This window comes from Amphiura filiformis, chromosome 18 (assembly GCF_039555335.1).
Source record: "Amphiura filiformis chromosome 18, Afil_fr2py, whole genome shotgun sequence".
NCBI lineage: Eukaryota > Metazoa > Echinodermata > Ophiuroidea > Amphilepidida > Amphiuridae > Amphiura > Amphiura filiformis.
This window is the reverse complement of record NC_092645.1, coordinates 13,978,853-13,995,510: the sequence shown is the minus strand read 5'-3', so window position 1 is coordinate 13,995,510 and position 16,658 is coordinate 13,978,853. Positions and strand designations below refer to the sequence as shown.

The window sequence follows — 16,658 nt, the reverse complement described above, 5'->3', positions numbered from 1 at the left end:
ACAAATCAACCATTCCTTTTCACATAAGGAATCGGATAGCAACGTACAGTGCAGTATTTTTGTGGGACACGAGAGCACATCAGACATATCAAATTGCATTCTGAATACAATGAATGTCCTTCTGACATGTCTGATATCAAATAATTTTGATTTTTTGAAATTCGCGATTTAATACCAATTTTATGGGCAATTTTGACCTTGCGTATTAAAGAAATGTATCTTCCATACGAATTGCAAGCTGGAACCCTTTGAAGAAAATGCAAGCCATTGACACATGATCATAGCCTTCATTGGAGTGTAAGATCTTGCAACTAACCAAACGTCTTTGTTTCTCACCAGCCACATCGTATAGGTAGCTCTTATCGCCGCTCTGGATCATGTTGATATAGTGTCTAGTGCGGTTGTTTGATAGCCTTTTGATGGCATGTAAAACTGAGTCATTTTAAAGCAAAGTTGAACAATGATGGCGCTATTTATCTTAAATCTTGTCTGCATCTTTACAAGGGGTAGACACTTGTAAAATGGTATTAGAACATCAGCAAACAGACTAACAAATGACATGGGAATTTTCAAAAAAGGTATAACTCATATTATTTGGCTAATTTAGATTTAAAATATATATAAATAGCGCCCTCAAGTTGCACACAAGTGTGCAGTTTATAGAATTAAAATGACCACAAAAAGCAGATAAAGCTGATTAATTAGATATAGGTCTACATTTGAACATCATAATGTTTTGGTAGAAAAAAATAAAGAAATAATCACATCAAGCAACTTAACTTCCTTATTTGTCAGGCCAAGGAATTCGAAACAGGTTCCCGGTGTCTCATTGGTGAAGCCTCTGGATCCAAACTTCTATAAAAATTATTTCAGCTCCTGCTTCTGCTTCTTGTCCTTCTCTGATAAGGTCTTCATATTTATACTTTTTTCTGTTGTTCGCGTATGCCCAAATTCGGGATCAGTGACATTTTAGGCACTTGACCCCAAAACTTGGTCGTACACTCTTGGTACCTTATATCGACCCCCGTCGCAGTTGAGTGATGTTTGATTGACTCAGATGTAAATTGACTCCTTCACACCCCTTTCAAAGTATCTTGCATTCCGGTCAAGGATTTTGACCTTGTCCAACTCAACTTGTGGATGTGCTGGGAGACTTCCGACGAGGTTGTACTCGGACGACGGTGCTCTAGGAATCTGGTTTTTAACGATATTTCCGTCTCACCAATATTATGATTCCGATCACTGACCCATCAGGGTTTTCCCTGACAGGGGATGTAATATACTGGTGCGGTAATGTACTGTTCTCAATTTTGTCTTTGGGTGAAACAAGGAGCTGCCGCAGAGTTTGAGTAGGTTTGAAACAATCTCTGATTCCGTAGCTGCCGGAAAATCTACGTAGTGCTTTGGAGGTTTCTTTTACGTAGGGCAGAACTACTTGCCCCTTTGTCTCGACGTTTGTATTGTTCTTGTTACTGTTCTTAGATTTTTTTAATAGCTTCCTTGGCTTTCTTGGCTTTTTCAAAAGCCCGGGCACTCCCACTTTGAAGGTGACGCGTATGTAAGGCTGTTAAGACCCCCTTTTTCAGCACCGCTGTCAAAGACCCCATTTTTTATAGCGGGAAACTGGATCATCTGACCGGAAGTAGCAACGGATGTTGACCTCTGACGGTCAGATGAATGGAGGAGCGAGTCGTAGGTGGGTGACAGTTGTGGCGTCCCTTTAACATGTTTAATCTGTTTAGATCACTTCCTTTGTGCTGCGCTTAACATGCTTAATGTGGATGGCTTCCTTGACTCCTATGCGGAACCAATTTTCCTCTTGTCCACGATTTGGACCTCCTCCTAATCAATTGAGTGGGTGGAGCCAGTGGCATTTTCTTTGACTGGGAACTATGAAACTTTTCCATGTTCAACGAGACGTGTCCTAAGGGAGCGGACACTCTCCCCATGTAAGATGAAGTACAACCACCACATGGGATGTGATAGGCCTATACCACACCAGTTTTGTCCGTCTTATCTTTTGTATTGGCTAAAACGGATCTGAATCTGATGGTGTTCGTTGGTTTGATGTGGGTGCTGTGATGTGATGACACCGATGAAGCGCAACAACCGCTGGATGGACTCCGAGAGTCCCTGAATGTAAGCGATGGAGACATTCCTATCAGGCTGATTAGTTTGTTTCTTGGACTTAGGTTTACGTCTTTTTCTGGCAGTCACCCAGCTCCAATCCTCATAGCCACAAATGGCCAAGGATTTGCAAACTTTATCAAGCTCATGCGTGCGCTCTTTGGTGACAATGGAATTGGCGCGATCACACAAGTTGCGAATTACTCCGAGTTTGTGTTGTAGTAGATGGTTGAACGAGAAACCCAGATACTGGTCCGTATGTGTTGGTTTACGGTACACTTTGAAGCTCAAATTACCCGCATCATCTCGCGATACAGAAACATCGAGCATAGGTAAGCGACCCTCCGACTCTTTGTCTAAAGTAAACTTGGTGGCGGATGTTGGTTATTGATGTGGTCCGTGAACGCGTCTATCAAGTTCTTGTCAATGATCACCAGGGTATCATCCACGAAACGACCCCCATTTGGGGGGGGGGGGCTGTGAAACGAATTGAGGGCCTTCAGTTCGAAATCCTCCATGAAAAGGTTGGCTACGATTGGGGATACCGGGGACCCCATCGCTGCCCCTCAATTGCTGGTATAAAACACACTGTCATATTGGAAGTACGTCACTACGTGGTGGTAAGTGAGTACTCGAGCAAGCTCATGATCTGATCAACATTGAGTTCAGTGCGTTCATGAATGGTGGTGTCATTTCTCAGGCGGGTGTCAAAGTCAGAACCATTTATGGATGGGGAATCCCCAAGAATGTAAAGTGAATATGTCATCATTTTGGGAAAACCCCTAGGAAGTATTGTAATGTGAAAGGTTAATGTTTGTAATTAGGCTTGGGAATTTCCAGATTGCATCGTATGTTGAGAATGGAGTAATCGGCTATTAATATAATGGGAGATTTTGTTTCTTAGTATTTAAGAAAATGTACATGATTATTTTTGTGAGACATTGTTACTGTGTTCTTGTGGGCTAATGTGCTTGCAGTCCATATGCTTTCTAAGAAAGGAAATTGCGAACCAGACTCTTATGTAGTCAATGTACTACTATCCAGTAATAACTAAGAAGATCTAGAATACGTCAAAGTGCGTACCTCTTCCAAGAAAGAAATATATTCTTCTGTCGACTTGCTGAAGTCTGGTTTATGAAACAACACATCTGTCAACGTTAGTGGAAACATGGGGACTGTATGCGAAGCAGACCTGTTTTCCATTAGAAATTACGTGCATATGGAAAGGTTTCTATACAAAAACGATTATCTTATAAACCATCTACACAGTTTCCACCTCGATACACCTGAGCACACATCAAGAGCTCTCAAACAAGCAGTGAATTGTCTCCACACCGTCTTTGATTACACTACACGGTTGAGTGCATAGCATCGTAAGAACTTCCAGCTGGAAATTGGTCCTCTGTGATTGGTTTTTGTCGAAACCTCAAGTGTTCCCTTCATCCAATCAGAATGTTTTTATATCAAACGAAAGCAAACACTCCCCTACAAACACTTTTCATTATTAGGTCAACAAATAATGCAATTAAATGTTATAGCAGAGAAGATGTAATAAAGAGGAGGTTGATCAAGCTATCCTCAAACAAAATATGTGTGAGACCGTTACACTCAAAGTAAATGATGAATCACCCTATTTAGCTGCTTAACAATAGAATACCACAATTGGGTTTGAACCCGGGATGGGTGTGATACACAAGTTGCAGCTAACTGCTTTTAGGGATAGGTCAGTGTGTGCATCTCATCATGCTATACACAGCATGCATGCAGACCCTGTCATCTTGTCAGATTTCAGATAAAATATGACTGAAGTTCTATGGCAAATTATAATTTTTGCTACTTGTTGCCACTTTCAGACTCTATTATTTAAGATAAAGAATGTTATCAATTATCAGAATATCTTTATTAGGTTGGCAGGAAATGACAGGAAAATATATAAAATAATAAAATAGAAATGATCAACAATCATCACCTCTCTAAAAAATCCTAATCTTCTTTAGAAATGTATATATTTACAAAAAAGTGCGGATTTGGTGGGATATTTGACAACACTCGATTTCTTTCTTGTATTACCCACATGTGGTATCCCATCCAAGCAGCAGGTCCTTAACACACACGTTTCATACTTTTTAACAAATTCTTTATAGAAACATGGGAAATATTTTCAATTCTGAAGTGAAAATTGGTCAACCATGGGCGGTCACACACATAACATCATAGGATATTTCAAGTGGATGTCTAACTACTTGAGAATAAAGGACTATGAATAGATGCGACAGGATTACCTACGGGATTATCTCAAGGATATAATTCCGTTGACCCTCCTCTTTATTACATCTTCTCTGGTTATAGCAAGGCGAAATGTTGTAAATCTGTTGAAAACTACCTATCCAATCACATTTTTTGACCAACATGCAGGTTTTAAAAGTCAAAACCTCAAGTGTTCCTTACAATATTTTTCAAATTTTATGTCATTAAACAAAAGCACACTTATATTGTCTATATACTATCGTTATTCGAATGAGCAATGGCCAATTCTCTTTAAATTGCAAATCTTGTGCAAAAAATTACTATTTTTCACCTGTTCTGTCATATGATTGTAAATTCAATGAACTATGACTTTGCTAAAGAGCGCTTACAAATGGATATGAAGGTGAAAAGAGCACCATTTTGGAGATTGTCATCTGTGCAAGGATTTTATGCAAAGGATATAAAGGTCTTCAGTGGAGTTCGCTGAACAGTGATCTCCGCAGGACAAGTGAATCAGGATATACATCATAACTTTGAAATCAACAAGAATGCTGGCTGCTGGTTTAGTAAAATTACTACTAATTGTATGTATTTATGTTCACTCACGAAGTTTGTCAAATCCTACTTTACTTTTGATGAAATATTCAGATAAATTATTGTTAACTTAATCAACACAGTGTGTTTTGTTGTGGATTCTGAAGTAAAAGGGGCTTTTGGCCTCAAATCATTAACGACTCGTAACAGGTGCACCTAGACAAAACTGGAACACCAGTGTTTTTGCTTGCTAGTGACCCTAGTTTAAAACAACATGTTCAAAAAGGACAAAAAAAGGAATAGGGAAAATGCCAATTTATGTAAAACATAAAGGCCGCATATGTAGGGCTCGACATCGTTCATATCATTTTACTGCATTTAATCAATCGTATCAAAATTACGACCCCTCAAATAAAATAAAAAATGTGGACTTCCCACTGATGGGCTGTGCAATAAATATGAGTCCTGGGGAGAGTAAGGCCACCTTAACCTGTTATAAAATCACACCAACAAGATGTTTCAGCATTTTATAAATTTTTATTTCCATAAGCAATCAGCCTATCCTTAAAAATACACTGATTCTTAACAGGACCACCTAGGAGCCACAAGTGTACAGAATACGCATGTGTGCAAACATACACGCACAGGCGCACATGCGTATGTATACTCCATATATCCCGTTAATATTATTCACATTACAACACATACACAAAAAAAAGGTGTACGTCTAGGTACATAGATACATCATGTACAATCAGCTTCATCTGGTTATTTAATTTACAATATCAGTATCAATATAATTATCAATGAATAATAAAGAAATGGCAATGGTCTCGTACATTCCCAACAACATATCTGTATTTTGCACATGAACCAAATTGAGGACTGAACACTGGCAACGTATCAAAGTTATCACAATTAGTATTCAAGCTCTTATACATTGTATTTCAGCCCACAAAATTGTACAATTCATTTGGATATTTCCTAAAAATATTAATTATCGCATAGAAGCAAAACTGTTTGCTGATACCCATTTTATATAACAAATGAGTAAGTCATTGGGCAGGAAAAACCTCCGGTGTACTTGTGGCCTTTGAACATGTTTAAAACAAAACTGTTAAGAGGTTATATAGACGAATCCAACGAGCCAAGTCATGGTCAGGATTTGGTCGGACATCTTTGGGTAGCTGTTAGCACCAACATGGTGTTTTGAGCGTCCAATTGTGCAAATAAAAGCCGCCTAACACCTAGAGAAGATGCAAGGACGAGGAGGGTTAATAGAATAATATATATAATAGAGATAATTCGGCAGGTAATCCCATCGCATCTATTCATTAATACATAGTCCTTTTGTTCGCAAGTACATCAATGCATAGATACCGCGTGTAGTTAATCCGATTATTATGTATTAAGGTGTAAAGCGGGTGATGGAATGCAGTTTAAAATTTCCGCCAAGGCGAATCATTTCACATTTTGAGTGCATTGTAGCCGATGGCTACCCAACTAAAGGCTGCTAGTCAGGTGTAGGAATGCGTGAATTTAGATTCGTCTATAGGTTTTACTTTAAACATGTCCAGTGGCCAATGACTTGGGTTTTTCCTGCCCATTGATGCTGACTTGCCCCATTGTTATGTCCCTTCATCTTTATTCAAGCTGATTTTTTTTATCATTCAAACCACAACTTATCATTTAATAGAAAAGGTCTTATTATTTAACTGCTGTAAAAGTCAATATTTACGCGAGATAATTTCGCTGTTTTTATATTGATACAATAGAAACCGAATGCAAAAGGTTATTTTCGCAAGTTTTTATTTTCGCGATTTTCTGTCCACTCGCGAAATTCAAAACCTCGCGAAAATTTTAACTTTTACAGTATAGCATGACACATCTCTTACAGTATGTTTTAAAAACAATGTGCAATTTTTAGGAAAACTTTATTTTGTGGTTGTTATCAGTTAAATGCTTGAAGTAAAAAAAAAATCAAGTATTTTGTTTTTCATGAAATTTGCACAATATATGCTTCAAACACTGGTGCATGTCATACAAGAGTTCGATAATAAGAGATTGTCCTCAAAATATAAATGTCCTATACCTGTGCATGCATCTCACTGATATATACCCATGCTTTTGTTGGCTGGGCCAGCAAAACACCTGCGACTACCGGTCACCAACCTACTGCTTGGTACGCGTCTCGGGTACAAACCCTGACCCAACAAAACAACTTGCAAACAACTTTTATCTCTTTATTCCTTCCTTCTTTCCCTTCCAGTCGCCAGAAAGCCCTTGGTGCATTAGGGTCAAGAAACGGGTACCCTTAATTCCCCCCCCTAGTATTTAGTAAACAAGGTATCCAACAGCAAAATTTTGCATTCACATGACGATGCCTGAATAAGTTTGACTCAAAGTATAGCACTGGAATACATGCATGTTTCCCAGTGCAGTGCACTAGTTATAACACACACACTCTCACTTTAATCAGTTTTTTTATCAAGAGAAAACAAAAATTAAACACAAATCTACAATTTTTATATATATATACACAATACAAACAAGAAAAAAAATTTGTTTGCTTGAAAAAGTTCATGAATTACATTTTCTCGCATTTAATTATTATTCTCTGCAATGCACCATTTTTTTCAATCATTCAATAAAAGTTTCTGTTCCCCATTGCTAATATAACCACCAGGGTCATATCATTTCAGTTTTTTTTCAATGTTCCAAGCTAAATTATAAAAAAAAATGACCCAACAATATGAAGGTCATGTCATATTGAATCATCGTCTTATATACAAGTGGTATTTTTTTCTTACTTATTTATAGTTGTCAATTTCTGCATATTACAGTACTACAGGAATCGGCGTTACTTTTTGAAATTATGAAAACAATTGGCAAACAAATTATCCGGGGCACAAGGAATGATGTAACCATGGTAACCAGCGACTATTTCCCATACTTTTTTATATATATATTTTTTTTAAAGATATTGTTCATGCTCACTATGCATTTTGGAATTCTTGGGTAAAAAATAAACATTTGGACTAGAAAATGTCAATACATGTATTTCAAATACAAAAAGAGTTATGTTTGTTAGAGCGGTGAGGCAGCACTTATGGAATGGGTTCAATTTCACACCACTCCCAACAGCATATTTCCTAACAATAAAATACACCCAACTGTTCACATGACCAAATCGGCAATCGGACCATTGGTCAAGGTTAGCCCATAACATCCAAACAGTCTCGAGTTCTAGATATTTTATGATACAGGCAAAGGCTCCGTATGAAATTGCTACCTTTATCATTATTATGTGGTGGTCAGCTCATCGAAACCACAAATTACAAGACAACTTGTACCATTTTTTACCCTGGTGTAGCAGTGACCTCAATGCATTGAAGCAGCTGTTTCGCCCTGTCATCTATGCGGCATCTTTAAACATGTGCACACCAGCCCTTTGAGTGATCGCTAAACAATTTGAGGCTGCGACCAACGAAATGCCCACTGATGTCACAGCCACATCAGGGTGAAAAATGGTAGTGGAAACTCATTATAACGAAGTTGTCAGGGACAGAGAAATTAGTTCTTTATATCCAAATTTCGTTATATCAGGGTTGTAAAAACAATAAACAACACAAGAATTTTGTATCTTGTTTCTGGAAAAATACTTCCTTATAACAGGGTTTTCCTTGTATCAGATTTCGTTATAATGAGGTTTTACTGTAGTAAATTTTCAGTCATTTGACCTGGGATTCTGGATGACAACCCTGCTTGAATCATGACATCAGCTTTGTGAAACATTTGCAACAACAAACTACATCACTATTATCAAGTGCAAGTCACACAAGGGTACAAAGTACAGCATATATTATGTTTCATACCCCTGATATTTACCAATTCCCACTAGCATCAAGGTCTGTTCATAGAATGCTGCACTTGCGTTGCATTCCTGATCAATATATCAATTACTTTATGCCGCTTTATATTCTCTTTACTGGGATTCCGCAATGCAGTATTTTATTTGACTTTACTTCAATCCCGCAGTGCAGTATTTGGCAGTATGATGCAGTGTGGTGCTGCGTAGCATGAACAGACCTACTTTAGGCCTATGTGTGTACACACATGTGAACTTTTTATACCAGTTTCACTTGCATGTGCAACGGGATTAAGACGGATAGTGTAAGATTTTACATACAAATTTGACACAACTACAAGCATTCTGCAGCATTTATAATACTAATAATATTACGGAAGTGCTGAAATACAAAAACTTTTTTTACCCAATTTTCTTTCCATATTTGCTACTCCGATTAGATTTAAGCCAATGTTTACAAAATTGATCATTAACAAGAACACTAAAAAGTATATTTTAATTTGAAAACAAACCTGGAAGACAAGGCTATTTGTATAGAATATCCATTTCTGAGTATTTGTGGGAAAAAAGAAGCTTTTGATAGCTGAAAGTGAATCATGTAAAAGTAAGAAAACGTCCATAGGAGTGTTAGAGGAGCAACTGCTGGATGCAACATACCATAGAGAAATATACATGAAATAAAACTGGTGATTAGCCCACTACTGTATGGGCTATCACAGTTGAAATCCATACACCCTATGGAAGACATAACCTTAAACTCCCACTCAGTGGGGTGTAGATTTCAAATGGAGCCAACCATTCAGGTAACCCCACTTCATTCACACTCCCTGTGTGGGAGATAAAGATCACGCCTTGGGGTTAATGAATTTCAACTGGAATGGCCCTATGTGTCTGTTGCGTTCAACAGTTTGGTCACTTTGGTTTTTCAGAAATGAATATGCATTCAATTTACTTGGACGCTGGGTTTTAATTGTTCTATCAGAAACTTTTGTATTTAAAAAACGTTGAGAAAGAAAAAAAGTTTTGCATTATAACACCTGATATGTTTTTCCATTTTTGTAGCGACAGCAAATTTCTTCACATCATTTGTATTCAATTTCACCATAGTTTGCCAACAGTTGCGACAATTCAACCACATGTATAACACCACAACAACTAGTACCTCACAATGCAGCGCTGATTTTAGAATTGAATAAGTTTTGATATATTATTTATTCACATTTACTGTGCAGAAGATTAAGGTTATAATGTCTTTCATAGGGTGTACGGATTTCAACTGGAATAGCCTGCATCACAAACATGACAAACAAAGACTAGCCCTGAACTAATTAATACCATGTTAATTAGCAGACCTCTACATGAGCACAAGTTGACAATCCGCTTTGGGTAACTGGCTATTAGAAGAAACTATACCTTACATTATCAGTTGGTATTATAGCTTGCTTTGAAAATTCAGAACAGCTATATATCTACCCCCCAGTCAGCGGCACCAGCTTTGAAGTTAAGTGTGTTCTACGTTAGTGTTACTTGGTACGTGTGCATACTTTTACACGACCGATCAAAGTGGCGCATATGTACATGCAAGAAACAACGCTAAGCCAATGCAGCACACACTGAACTTCCAAAAATAGTGCCTCTGACTGAAGGTAGACATAAAGTGTATAACAACTTAAATTGTCTCATATTGGGATGTTGGCAGTTCCAATGGAACCACGTGTGTGACCTTGTTCCAATGAAGTTGCGTACCCACATTGACATTCATGAGACAACCTGAACAATTTTCATAGCAACCATCATCATACTAGGCACAGCACACTATTAAAGTCAGATCCAATATTTTGCAAAGAAAACACATTGCTGAAGCTCATTGGGCTATTAATTTTGAAATCTACCCTCCCCCAGTTGAAAATGTCACTATTAATTCATTACTAGCTGAACTATTATGTATATGATCAATACATGTGAAGTTTTGAACATAATCTTAAAATCCAGCATCCAGCTGAAAACGTAACAAAAAAAATGACAAATCCGGTTGGGACTTTATTACGCATTGTGGGCCATATTTGGGAGATTTTCACTCCTTTTCCACAATTTCTTGATAAAAATTGTTGATCTGGAATGGGCTCTATTATGTTAAATTTAGTTAGAATTCTTTTGGTATAAATTTCTAGAGAAATGACAGAAGCAATATCCATTTCAACCTTTCTGTCATAGCAACGCATTGGGCTCTTCCATTTAAAGTCTACACTCCCTCTGTGGAACATTTTGGAAATATCTTGGAGCATGAATTTCAAATAGCATTGGCACATTAACCCTAACCCAACTAGGACTCACTAAAGCTCACTATTAAAACCACTCTGCGTGCATGCATTCCACGGGACTTGATGACGCAATCAGACCAAGTCATATATACCCAGGGAATCGTTGGCGGGCCAACGTCACCTGTGTAGCTACATGCTGGGGATCTTCTGCGTGGCATGCGAGGGGTCCGAGGTTCAATCCCGGGGGTGCCAAGTGACTTTCTTCTTCATCTTCTCTCCTTTTTCGTTCCTTCTTTCCCTTCCGATAGCACAAAAACCACGGGTAGGGTTAGGGTTAACCAACTTTATTTGAAACTCGCCCATCATGTGTGGAAAATTCAAGTTGATTCTTTCTTAGAGGTGTGAAATCCAAATGAGAGCTGCCACATGTGTTCATCCATTTGAAATTCATACTCCCCCTGCGCAAGATATTCTTAACATCTTTCCACAGGGTAGTGTGGATTTTAAATGGAATAGCCCATTGCTCTCAAATACACTTGTTTTATTACAATTATTTTGTTTATTCAAAAATTAATAATGATATCATCACTTTTAAATAGAAATATACACATATTTGCATATAGTCTTTCTTTTTTTAGTCTAGATGATACTTTTGACCCGTAATTATGTTCACTTCTATTTTTTACCCAACTAACTCGACAAACTTAATAAAACCAACACAACATTGGCACAATTTACATTGGAATGCTCACAATATGACAACTTTATGGTCACATACAACATTAATGCCTACCTTACATTCTATCATGCCTACAATCATTACAAATTACACATGCAATCGGTATACCTACAAAATGCCCCATTTAGCGAGCTATTCCAGTTGAAATCTACACCCCCGTGTGGGAGATTAGGGTCCTGCCTTCCATGGGTGGATGGATTTCAACTGGAATAGCCCACTGCTTGAAAATCATGTCATCTGCAGTTTCCTATACTTTTTGAGCCCATTTGACCTTTGCCAGAGTTGACTGTATATCATATTAGCAGTATTATTGTGTCATACCTTCAGTATCCTTGTAATGGATTGCACTTGGTGGCAGCAGCACCACATGGGGTATGGGGGTTGCCTCCCCCAGTCAGAATAAATAATTACTGAAAAGCCCACTATGGCACTATATTTGGCAAAAAAATGAACTTTGCCGAGAAAACGCTACCTTGAAACTTTTTCATTTCGGAATGTACATACTACTCAAGTCGTGTTAATTAGAACTTGATCCCTTTTTCAGATTATGTGCAAGGAACAAAGCTGTGTTTAACCCCACTGGCACTACAGCCTTTCTTACAGTGCCTCTGATTGGTTATTATAAAATGATATAATCATCTGAGTAACCAATCACGATAGAGCTTTTAGATCTCTTCGCAATTTTAAGTTACATCCCTTCAGCCCTACGGATCATGATTGGCTCAATTTATGATATACCCCTCGCTGTAACTAATCAAAATAGTTCTACCGGCCTATATAGTTTAGTTGGCAATGCCCATGCAGGTTAACCATGAAATGGAACAGAATGTGTGTTAAATTGAAATTTACTAAAGTTAATTTTTTATTACTTCCGTGGTCCGAGCTGTGCGCCAAGCATAAACGAGTGTACACACAGAAGAAATAAACAATCACGCTGATTGGCTGATCAACGCACTTGACAACAAGCCAGTTGACCCATTGGTCTTCGGCGCAGCGCATAGTAGGCAACCTTGTCACTTACTATGCGATCGCAATTCTCACCAGCGCGTACCCAGACCACGGAAGTAATAAAAAATTAACTTGATCTTCACCAAACCACATGGTGATGAAGCAGAAAACAATATTAAACCACAATTTATTCTGAATGTTGGGCTATTCCAGATGAAATCCATACACCCTGTATGGAAGACATGACCTTAATCTTCCACAGAGGGAGTGTGAATTTCAAATGGAGTCACTCTTTCAGGTAGCCCCATTTGAAATTCACGCCCCCTGTGTGGGAGATTAAGGTCATGTCTTCCACATACCTGCCAACCCTAAAATCTCACAAATAGGGACAAAATTCAGAAAAACAGGGACATTCCTGAATTTCCTATACATTACTACAGTCATATTTTGGCAAAAATAGGGACACATGGCAAAATTGCTCTTTTATGCTTTTTGTTTCAGTAAAAATACGGACAGTCCCTATTTTTCAGGTATGCTTCCACAGGGGGTGTATGGATTTCAACTGTAAGAGCTTATTCTAACTGCAGCTGCTAAAAATAAATTTCAACCAAAGATAAATAATTTTATTTTACAACATCAAGCGGCCAGAGACCGAAATAAAATTTGAGATAAAAAAATCAACACACAAGGCTGCAAAACAAGACATACAATAACGCACATTAAAAAATAATTTTCATGACACTCTGCACCTCTTGCTATAAAAACATTTTACATATCACATTGCATACACACCAATCACAGCATAGTTAATTACACCTGGTTCACTAATAGCTGCATGTTGCATGTACACACCACCTATTACATACACACCAACACCTTGAAATGAATCTAGGGCTTCCCAGACCTTTTTTCCTATGACCCAAATTTCATGACAAAATATGGCGCGACCCACAGCACTATCAGATAATACAAATGTTGTCACAGTGGCATGCCAGAAAGGGGTTAAGCTTGAAAAATCATCCTGATGAACCACTACCAAAATTACTATTGGAACATTTGCTTCACAGAATAGGCCAAGGTGCAAATTACAATGTTTGGTCCATTTTGTAACTGTATTTCGAGCCAGAACTATGCTTTTTTTTTCATTTTTTCAGCCAAGACAGGCGACCCCCTTAAGTACTCGCAACTCACATTTGGGTTGCATCCCATAGTTTAGGAAGGCCTAGATTAACCTGAAACCTGTTTATCAACTTCACCATTATTATCAGGCAGGAAATCAAAGCGGAGAATGGTAACACACAATATTCAATGGCTAAAATGTTGTATAATTGAAACTTGTATATACTTATTAACCACAATTTCATTGCAAACTGGATATATTGGTACTGTTTGGTTGTTTCTCAGTAACATTGGTATGATTTAAACAGATGTGTAACTAAAGACAGATAAACACATCCATTCAGTCATGACCTCTGATTGCATCACCAATTTTGCTCAGTACAAATTTTTTTCCCTGTCAAAACTGTTAGGAATATGTGTAACAATCTTATTTGACTTGACTTAAGAAACCGCTTAAACAAAATAAATGGGCTATTCCACTTCCCATACAACCCCAATGGAAGAGATGTCATTGATCTACCACACAATGGGTGTACATTTCAAATGGGGTTACCACTTCAGGTAACCTCATTTGAAATTCACACTCCCTGTGTGAAAGATGTCTTCCATAGTGGCTGTATGGATTTCAACTGGAATATCCCAATGTTACAGATAGACGATGAATAACTTACTTTTGGCATGTGGGGTACATTATACTTCATAAAAATAGGACTCATGTCACCATTGTGTATACATTACTAGCTAACATTGGACCAACATTGTGTGTTAACAAAATATACTTTAATAAAATGTTTGCAGGTCAAAGGTGATATGCCCAAATATGGAAACATCTTCAACCAGGTTTCAGAAGTCTAATAGAACATATTGGCCTCTTACACTTGAAATCCATACACCCCCTATGGAAGACATGACCTTCCACACAGGGATGCCCTTCTACACAGGGAGTCACTCCCTTCGTGGAAGAACAAGGTCCTGTTGAGTGTGAATTCCAAATGGGCAACTCCATATGAAATCTACACCACCTGTGTGGGAGATTAAGGTCATGTCTTTCATAGGGGGTATATGGATGTCAACTGGAATAGCCCAATTCAGTAAATAAACTTAACTTATCAATGATTTGTAAAACAAATTTTATCATTTCGGACTCATGGAATGTTCACTGCTAAGTTTCACAAAACGCGGGAAACAATAGCTTACGATAGAGATTCACTTCTGTAGAAACGACAACACTTGTGTCTTCTTTCCCTCGATAACATAAAGCAGACTTCACAGAACTCGATTACTGGATGCTGGGTATGTATCTATTGCAGACTCAGTTTAGCTAAACATCTTTTACCAATCTCGACAAATATTTTCATTTGAAGTTTACTCAAATTGAAGTTGGCACTACCTCTACGTCTTGCTTCACTTCATAACATGAAATTGCTAACATGGTCCTTTATACCGGGAAAAATGTGGGCAAGAAAAATGAATCAATTCAAAGATATAACACCCAAAGAGAACCGACTCTAAGTGTGTATTGCGATGTGCCTTATTGGTTTGTCAATCATTGGAGACCAAAATAGTCTGCCCCCCATTAAGCAACATGCAAACATGGCGGAGTTGGCTCTCTTTGGGTGTAATCTCGTTGATGTGAATACAACTTGTGTCAAATTTGGTTGAAATGATTGACGATGAAAGTCGTATCTCTTCATCCGTTTATCAAATTCAATTTTTCAATGTACCATATCCATAGCAATTTAGTCAAAATAAAATTGATGACATATTCGCATTTCAATTTGACACCAACAGGTTCTTGACTATCACGTCAAGTAAAGCCATAATACAGGGGGAGTATGGGTTTCAAAATAATTAACAACAGCTAATTCGATTTGAATAACATACTCCCTCTGTGGAAGACAGCCTAAATATTCCACACAGGGAGTGTGAATTCTAGCTGAAATAGCCCATACTGGGTTGTAGGATGAAATTTCCATTTCCCTCAAACGCCATGGGCATCCTGTTTCTTGAAGTGGTCAGAAATAATGAATGGAGTGTGCACAGCTTCACAATGTAAACACTTGCTGAGAAGATGGCAGGATTAAATATTGTTCCCGTGGGTATAGTCTGTGGTGCAAGGTGGCTTACAGTTACACAAATGTCTTGGCGCTCAACCCCAGGTTTATCCTTATGGCAGTGTAAGACGTTTGTTATCAAGTTCTTACACTTACATCATCAGACATTTACAAACTCTGAATGGAATAATGCTTCACGTAAGAAGTGAGTACCAGTGCCACCTGCTATATATTATCCAGCATCAACAGCATGGCACTGTCTCAATCCAAATAGCTTGTAACATCCCTGATTATATGGACTTGCTGGGTAGGTAAGGCTTAGCTGGTGGGTATGCAAATCAACGAAGTCGGTCATATGGGTCCATTCCGGCCGGTAGCTGTAGTGAACTGATTCAAGGCTTCCAAAGCTTCTGCCCTGTGAATAGAAATCAACATGGAAGGGTGTTAATTGATTTACAAAGTAGTGTGTGAAATGTCGCATGACACTTCATATCAGTACATTCTTCAAGACGCAAATGGGCAAATGGTGCAATAAGAATTGCTGCCTTTGTGGCTTCAAGTCTGTGGCATGGAAGCATGATATTCACTGTATAGATAGTCTCCTTTGTTCATCTATTGTATAATTAAGACAGAATGGTGACATATTGAAACTGTGTATCTCGGTGCAGTGTAATGAATTGACTATGTTCAGTGACATGTATTTGATTACACTAGTGACAGTGATAATGGATGGATGAGTGTATATTAATTGAAAAACCACA

At 38.0% G+C, this 16,658-nt stretch overlaps 1 protein-coding gene across 7 annotated transcripts in view; it reads right to left on the bottom strand.

Annotated features, from left to right (window-relative positions):
* Positions 1 to 5,425: 5,425 nt before the first annotated feature.
* The window catches only part of LOC140139900 (serine/threonine-protein phosphatase 6 regulatory subunit 3-like), a 94,880-nt gene continuing 83,647 nt past the window's right edge, over positions 5,426 to 16,658 (bottom strand). For all 7 annotated transcript variants that reach the window (XM_072161670.1, XM_072161667.1, XM_072161668.1 and 4 more), the window contains one exon: positions 5,426 to 16,312. Coding sequence is in view for 6 of the 7 variants with exons in the window: in XM_072161667.1 (XP_072017768.1) it covers positions 16,249 to 16,312 (64 nt within the window). In the remaining variant the exon portion in view is untranslated. The remainder of the gene's footprint in view (positions 16,313 to 16,658) is intronic.